Below are 9,065 nucleotides of genomic sequence, written 5' to 3' on the forward strand. Positions count from 1 at the left end.
CCAAGCATCTTATGTCGACATTGAATGAAAAACGAAAAATCATTTATTTTTTTAGTCATTGCCGTACATGCAAAAGGTCACCATGGTCACCAAGTCACGTCGGAGAAAAAAATCATAGACGATACTCGTCATTTCACCACTGAATGCCATCACAGAAGAACAGAGTCAGAGATTTAAAAGCGAACTGTACAAATAATTTCAACGTTCAATGTTTCGTAGTCTAATTTCCGAGCTTGGTACTATACAGATGTGCTGATCACATGATCTTGTCAGGTGACTGTGCTCATTAATATGCAGTCAAAATTCTGACTGAAATATTCATTAGCCCATACCTGACCCTATTTTCGTTAGCAGCGCAGCCAGCGGTAGAAATGGGTCAGGGAACCAGACTACTGCTTGTGTACCCTCGTTTTAAAGCCGTGGAGATATTGAAGATTGTATTCTGGTGCTTCAGTGCAAATCGAACAATTTTTTTTTTCTTAATAGAGATAAATAGGGTGTAGCGGCCTTTGCGCGTTTCAGATACGGGTACATCTGATATAATTTGTTTCTCTGGTCAAAATACCTTTGCATGACGACTGGCAAATTTGTTCTCGATTATGAAAGAGAAACGTTGAGCTTCATTGAGCGAAGTACATGAGTGACTAAAGTTTAAAATTTAAGGATGCATTTTAAACACTTAGTTTCATCAGTAAAAAACTTTGAAAGTACATCAGATCAATGCTTCCATATTGCCACCCTTGCAAATTTTAAGAACAACGACAGCGCTCCATAGAGGATTGCTAATGACTTTATTTTTTGAAAGCTCTGATCAGGTACGCAGAGGTCTGTGTAAACTTCAACTCTCTTCTACACTCCCGGAATTTTGTCGCGTTGGGGAGAATACGAGTTGAGGTACCAGTCTGGATAATATTGCTTGCAATAACTGAAGCTGACACACTTAAATGTTGATTGTAAGCACCACTTAAAATCTTTATTACGAGATGGCAACGTGACATTCAGCGTCTCGGGTCTTACTCCACATGACTCTCTACAAAGTTATACGTGTGTCTAAACTTACACAACTACAAAATTAAAATTATCATCATTATACGATGGTCATCATATGGAAACTTCCGTCAGTCTTTGATTATTTCTCAAGATTAAACAATATCACAGAATATACCGTTCTCGATTGTATTCATTGAAATCTTTACCGATAATTAATTAAAAGTATGATGCTATCTCCCTATCTCCCTCTCGTACAATCTTGTACCAACCTTCACACGCCTTGGCCACGTGAAGGACGCTTCGAGATAATTCCACGGCATGATACTCTTGGCTATACCTTGTAATACGAACTCGGAATATGCATACCTTTAATGTGTTCTTCTGTCTCACAAATGGGTCAAAATTTAATAAGCATATAAATAAATAATAAGCATATAAATAAATATTTCTTGGATGACAGAGCTAGTTAGGATATTTCCATCTGGAAGACTTGTTTTTAGGTGTCTGCTGAATGTATATGGCAATCTAAGAGGGCTAGTTTTATGAGGCTTCTCTCGACGACGGTCAGAGTCCCGTATTACACATCTAAATGATCCAAAATTTAACACAGCTCATTCCAAATCACGTGTGCCTATTCTTCAAACAACTGGATATTGTGTAAAGTACCTACTCCTTACACATTTTGATCAGCATTTAATAATCATCAGATAAAAATAAAACTTAACAAACATTTATTAAATCTTTTATAAGACGTGAACAGAGAAAATAAGATATTTTGTCGATGTCATCGCTTTTCAAAAACTTAAAGTATCTGGATAACCAGGAAGATCACCGCTAGAGCAAGGCCAAAGGACAAGACGATGCTACCTGAAAATCAAAGAAAGGAAAGTTTGGTTTTAAACACGACTGCGCGCATACAAAATAACCAGTAATAGAGGATGGAGTAGCAGGCATAGGACACGAGATTTGCGAATTCTTTTTGAATTTGTTTTAAAAACCTCTTGTTTGTATTCGCTGCTACCTTCGCAGTCGACATTATTAATAATCAATGCGAGTGATTGTATGTATGTATGTATGTATGTATGTATGTATGTATGTATGTATGTATGTATGTATGTATGTATGTATGTATGTATGTATGTATGTATGTATGTATGTATGTATGTATGTATGTATGTATTGTACGTACGTACGTACGTACGCATGCACGCACGTACGCACGCACGTACGTACGTACGTATGTATGTATGTATGTATGTATGTATGTATGTATGTATGTATCTATGTATCTATGTATCTATGTATCTATGTATCTATGTATCTATGTATATATGTATCTATTTATGTATCTATGTATTTATGTATCTATGTATCTGAGTGCGCGTATGCAATATATACATAGTCTTTAAAAAGGAAACCATTTTACGGGTGGCTTCTATAGTATGGAATATTGGTATCTCATTGATAAAAGTTCCATACATTATCTGTAAGAATGATCGTAGTCAAGTCTGTATGTAATACCTGCTTGTCGAGTTGATATCCCAGAAAATATCTCTTCCACTGTAAATTTAAAATATAAAAAGCATATGGTGTTTGCGTCGATATAACATTGTTTATTACAAGATAAATGAATTTGTCAAAATTAAACCATGGGTATTTATGAAATAGTAACCACATATTAAAACAAGAAGTAACAGCGCACATTATGTCCTGGCAATGCACATTCATAAATAAAACTACTAAAAACATGAAATATGTTCCTTACAACTTGATTATCGATATCAGCAATTTTTTATTATTATCTAGGTGTCGTCTGTTTTCATTATTATTTTTTCACAATAATGACTTTGTATTTAAGCATTGTGTTTAGAAGTATTGCAATGTGAAGGAAAATCAGTTTTTACAACAATTCCAGATTATGTACATACGTAGTTGAACACCAACTTCTTGGTCCTGGTCGATTTTCAGGGGGAACGTCTCGTTCTGGTTGATTCGTCCGGCGACCTCTTCAAAGATCCCTTTAATTGTCTCGGCTGGATTCAGCAAATCCCTTATGTCCAGTGTCAATTCCATCTCGTTAATAACCACATCATCGGATGTATTACTCATACTAGGGTAGATGACACGTAACAGGAAAGAAACATGCCATTCTTAGAATACAGTACACGACACGCCATTTATGAATAACTTCATGGTTTGAAGGTGATATGCACCTCGAATGTGAAAGACGTACATTTCTGCTCAAACTTTCCTCAATTAATCTTTTAACCATTTTCTTTCAAAATCAAGAATAAACTCGGAGGTCACCGTGCAAATTTTGGTAGTAGGGAAACCGAAGATTTACACATTACGGGAAAGCTCCATTAACTTTGGAATACCCCACTTCCCTACTTGGTTATCAGAGGATTAATCTCTATGTCAACATTTGCAAACAGATTATCTTGAGTGAGTCCATTGTTCCTATAATAGCACCAGCTTGATAAGATAAATGTAACGATGGAACATTAACACCTTGGGGGATTAAAAGTCTTCTGTTTGTCACCCGAGTTGGTCAGGCAAAGACCCGGGTTTCAGGTACCATGCAAGTTAATGCAGTCTTCTATATATCCTAATGAGATATTTAAAATTCAAAATGGCCGCCATACCTTTGCTCAGTAACTCTAAGGAGAAAAATCCGATTTTGGATTTTTGAAAAAACTAAGACAGTGAAAAGTTTTCTTACACCAAGAGCTTTAAAATGAACCCCAACAGGTGATAGATTAGAATAGAATTGATAAAATTTGAAAGCCTTAATATCTGTCTCCGAGGCGCATATTACCTAAGAATTTTGTGAGTGCCAGAATGGGACATATTAACCATAACTTAGTGACGAAGGAGTCATGATGTCTATAAATTAGCCTTGAACATTTGAAAATGGACAGAGAGTGTTAACATACATTTGCAAATTTACTCATGAATTGAAAACTAGCCGTATTTTCTACCCTGGGTTGGTAGCTCTGCTAGTGGACAGAATTGTCCCCGAGGTTATCGTTCGCCCAGTTAAAGCGATGTATTCGTTTCTTCGCTTCGATAAAGTGTGTATGTGCGATGTGTGATAGTGAGCATGCGTGCGTGAGTGCTTCACGAACTCTACAACGTGTGGAGCGGTCTCAGTCAGAAAAATGTAACAACTTAGCCGGCTATTGAACCACTCTTTTTGGGGAGTGGAGATTTAGCCGAGCGGTTCTCTCTGTGGCCTCTCCGCTAGGCGACTGATGCCGTATGTTGTGGGTTCGAATCCGATTGAAAACTAGCCGTATTTATAAATTAGATATGTTAAGTTTTAAAAATAGTTGACGTAAAACAGGACTTCTGCATTTGTTAGGTAATGGGAGGAAACGACCAATAAATTATTAAGTTAAATTATTGGACGGCTAAAATTCAAAGTTATTCTCGACTTGGCTTTGTCATACCCATTGAAAGATTACTTCTCAGGTTTTAACAGCCATCTCGCAGTCACGATTTTGGATCGCTTACAGCCGCCTAAAATTAGAGCTCTTAACACCCGCATTAACAGCTTGCATTTAATTTTACCTCAGGGTGTTGTCTGTATAACACTGAAATGCGCCATCTGCTTCAGGGCTGGAAAATATTGCAACAACCTGCCGGAAAAAAATAAACAAAAATGGATAAAAGAAGGATATTTGTCGATTATCTCTTGTCGAATTCTCAAAAATGACGTGCTCTAAAGCTAGTCCTACCAGAATACATTAAGTTTCTTCTTTTCGTCTCATAAGAGAGGACGACATTAATAGTTTGTGATAGTGATGACGTATATTTGACTACAAATAGTGGCGCCCTTTTAATAGTAAAGTTAGAACAACGGAACGGCTGTTGCAATTGTAACACTGCTGATCATCTCAGCTGGTTGTATTCTAGAAAAAAATGAAAAATGAAAATGAAATTTTCTTCTCGTCGGATATAGGGTCAAGAAATTATGTGGACTTCAATAAATATATCTGAAACATTGACTCTCCGTCTTTTTATTTTTTGAATTGTTATCTGTTTATTTTTTTTATTTTTTTACCGAACTTAAGTAGTGCGACGGATACCAAATGTCTATTTTTGCAGTTTAAACTATCATCCAAGTCATCCATCACATCAGATTAAAATAGCACAGTTTACATAAACATGTGATCATCGATAGACTTTATCTGTCAATGCTATGGTCTCATACAGAGTAAGTACAACCGCAATGCATGCATGCATACATAGATAGATACATAGATACATAGATAGATACATAGATACATAGATACATAGATACATAGATACATAGATACATAGATACATACATAGATACATAGATACATACATAGATACATACATAGATACATAGATACATACATACATAGATACATACATACATAGATACATAGATACATACATACATAGATACATACATACATACATACATACATACATACATACATACATACATACATACATACATACATACATACATACATACATACATACATACATACATACATACATACATACATACATACATACATACATACATGTATTAAAACCGGCAAGACCTTGTGAAAGTTGCTACATTTAGCTCTGAAATAAAAAAAAAGTTTTACCGCTTTGACGATGTCACCGACAATGCTGCGATAGTGACAAGATGTTTTGTCTTCGATCTCGTCCCTCCAGCTTGTAGACACGCCAAAGGTAATTTTGACATCAATACCCTGGGACTCATCATCATCGCACTTATAGGGCGAGTCTGACTCTGGTGGTTCGTCACATTGAGAGTCTGTCGTTAGTACCTCAGTCGGACATGGTACAGGGCACTGCACGCGGATCGCATAATCCAAGCAATCGCTGCCTTCAGGTTGATATTGGTTGAAGCACATGAAACCATTCTCCAAGTCGCACGTCAGATTTGCTTGGCCTGTCTGGTCGTAAGGGGTGTGCGGTTCAGCGGCGAGTCCGCATTCAATGTCTGTCGGGTCTTCGCAGATGTCGTACTGGCCTCGAAGCTGGTCTACGAGTTCGAATTCTCCGATGTCTGACGGTTCGACAATGCCACTCGCCTCATCGTCCATCCACTCTGTCCATTCATAGCAAGTCTCCTGTTCAGGAAAGTAACGAAGCAAAAATATGATAGAACGAACAGGGAATGTTACTTCTACTATATCCATTATGGTTCAATAAATCAATAGTACTTGCAATGTAAAAACTTGATACTAGCGCAGTGAGACTCCCGTATCTAGGTTTGGAAACTGTTATCATCTTGCGCATTAGGTACTTTAGTTCGAAATCAATTATTTATTACACGATGGCGTATCGGACATAGTGACGGTGATTGTCATCGGTTATAGACTCACGGTCAACTAGGCCAAAATCCAACTCGACTCAAACCAATTAACTCGGTTAGAGACCAACTCGGCCCAAAACCAAACTGGCTCCAAACTCATGTAGGCAGATAGAGCCAAAAGCAAATTGAGAAGCTTAAATTTTCAATTCTGGCATCAAATTTATAAAATTATTCCCGCGCTCACTCTTCATAACTGGCCCTAATCTTTACACTGACGTGAAGTTTCTTTATTGCTTAATGTTCTTTTGGTGATATGCAGTAAGCGCGTGTCTGTGTTTTATATACAGTCACCTTGGCCTGATCATCTGCTAACTCAAACCCGCTACTAATCATCGGTTGCAAAGGGCAGTCTTAATCGTGATTTTGTTTACTGTTCTTAACAAAGAGAGATTTTGAGTTGGTTTGGATTGAATTTTTAGCTTTATGGTCGGATTTTTCCCGACTGCTCTAGGAAGTCAGACTTCGTCGAGAACTCGTAGTCATGAAATATCTCAATATGTGACTTTCGTTGTCCCTATTTTTGCTGTCATTTTCGTATTCTTGTGAACCACAAACTAAACAGAAACAAACCTCGCACACAAAGAGACGAGCAGAAACCAGCAGCATAAACATCAGAAAGCTCAGTCGATCCATTTTGTGTGACTTCTGATATCTACAACACAAATGAAATAAATTTGATTGTGAGATAATACGTGTGCATCAATATATATATGTGCACGCGCTTGCGCACACACACACACATACATGCACGCATGCATGCATACATACATACATACATACATACATACATACATACATACATACATACATACATACATACATACATACATACATACATTCATACATACATACATACATACATACATACATACATACATACATACATACATACATACATACATACATACATACATACATACATACATACATACATACATACATACATACATACATACATACATACATACATACATACATACATACATACATACATACATACGCTATTCTGAATTGCACATTCGTGTTACCTGTTTTTGCAATAGTATAACATTGGCAGCTATGTACCGTTTTGGAGATGATCACGTCTCACCTAACGGTGGTATAACAAATATTGGGATGATGTACATATGTTCGTGAGAACAGCGTGTTGTTGTGAGTATTTGTTTTGTTCATACACAATGTTTGCACACCAATTTGACATTAAAGCTAACTCTTGGCAAAAAAATATTTACTTTCTTGCAGATGTTATATCCGTCAAAAAATGTGCACACAACCACAAATAAGATAACTATCAACATAGCTAAGGCCAGTCCTGCCTCTAGAAAGATATATATTCTCCAGTTTATCTGGCTGATTTAGATTGGCAGGTTATCTATTGCCCAATAAAATATTGATTTTTAATTCAACAAAGTTATTCGCTATATTTTCATGTTATATTTGTTGTCAACAACACATTCCTTCGAAAGATAAATAACATTGCTGCTCGTGCGCATCTGCTTCTTTCGTTCAAAGAATCCTGGATTTCGATATCGGCAGGGAGGCGGCAGAAAGTTTGGCGTTTTATGGTTTCTATTGATTCAGAAGTTTATCTGCAGTACAGTTTGTCGTCTTCATCGTCCCTATTTGCATGTTCTCATTATTGCACCAAAAGCTATCATTTTGTTTCACAAGATACTGCTAAAAGTGTCTGGTCTTTTCTATGGCAAACTAGTCTAAGCTTTTGGAATCGTACTTGGTAAACGATTTTTTGATAATCATATATATGAAATTATACCTCTTGCTCACGTGGCATCTATGCGGTGGCAAATGGCGCACTTGACATTCTCACTGTGAATAAGTGATAATTTATCGTTGATATTTAAAAGAAATGAAAAAAAATGATAACAGGATTGATAATACTTACATTAAGAGATCGCAATACTATCTCTGCTGAAAGCTACGATGCACTCAACGGAACTGAAATCGAGAACAAACGGGATGAAACTGGTCGTGTGTATAGCGGCTGCCGATAACAGCTGTTCGTCAGACCCTAAAGAGAGCTAGATTTTGCCGGATGTGACTGCACGCAAAAATAACAATCTGTATTTATAGACACTTTAAGACCGCATCGGTGACACGCAAAACATTAATTATGTCGGACTCGATAGGGAATTATAATTTTGCCATTTTTTCCGATCATGTGTCTGGGTTAGCAATGTTCGACTCAAGTTTTTTTTTAATTTTGTCTATGTTTGATTTTCGCCTAAGGCAGGTTTGACTGAAGTTCTCTGGCCACAACAGACATAACACAATTTTATAACACACCTATTTGGTGATTTGTCGTTTTATGTAATGAGGTATGCGCCATTTAGGCAATGTTACTTGCAAAGGGTACAGGTACATAGTTCTGCAATGATTTTTAAGTCAGCAAACGTTAAGATTTAACACGAAAAGTGGTTTCAGGGGTTTGTTAGCGTAGCCTTCGATAAAAAAAAACATATTTTTTTACCCGAATATTGCCAGTCGATAGGTATATACTTCAAATATGGGATATTTTTACGGAGTCTCGTAAAACGAACCTGCTGCGAATGACTTAGCGGCCCGAGATGAAACAGATGTATGAGTGCTGATACCTAAGTAGGGCCAGTTATCATCCGTTTCATTACATCCAAATTCATTTTCCTCACTGAAAAAATAGAGAAATTTCTCTGCCATAAACTTTCCTGTC

General features: G+C 36.9%; 1 protein-coding gene across 1 annotated transcript; it reads right to left on the reverse strand.

Moving 5' to 3' along the window:
• Nucleotides 1–947: 947 nt before the first annotated feature.
• Nucleotides 948–8,419, reverse strand: LOC139137261 (uncharacterized). Its single transcript, XM_070705260.1, has 7 exons — nucleotides 8,262–8,419; nucleotides 6,929–7,010; nucleotides 5,622–6,113; nucleotides 4,564–4,631; nucleotides 2,919–3,100; nucleotides 2,512–2,550; nucleotides 948–1,857 (listed from the first exon to the last, which is right to left on the reverse strand). The coding sequence occupies exons 2-7, from the start codon at nucleotides 6,989–6,991 to the stop codon at nucleotides 1,793–1,795; spliced, it is 909 nt and encodes a 302-aa protein (XP_070561361.1). The 5' UTR covers nucleotides 6,992–7,010; nucleotides 8,262–8,419; the 3' UTR covers nucleotides 948–1,792.
• Nucleotides 8,420–9,065: the final 646 nt, after the last annotated feature.

Source organism: Ptychodera flava, chromosome 7 (genome assembly GCF_041260155.1).
Source record: "Ptychodera flava strain L36383 chromosome 7, AS_Pfla_20210202, whole genome shotgun sequence".
Taxonomy (NCBI): Eukaryota; Metazoa; Hemichordata; class Enteropneusta; family Ptychoderidae; genus Ptychodera; species Ptychodera flava.

What these genes read in the sequence shown, in the direction of transcription:
- LOC139137261 (XM_070705260.1), bottom strand. Translation starts at nt 6,991, where the DNA reads ATGGATCGACTGAGCTTTCTGATGTTTATGCTGCTGGTTTCTGCTCGT. An exon ending in TATACAGACAACACCCTGAG is followed by an intron (nt 3,101 to 4,563) that starts GTAAAATTAAAT and finishes CATCTACCCTAG; the next exon opens with TATGAGTAATACATCCGATG. An exon ending in GATATCAACTCGACAAGCAG is followed by an intron (nt 1,858 to 2,511) that starts GTATTACATACA and finishes TTTGATTTTCAG; the next exon opens with GTAGCATCGTCTTGTCCTTT.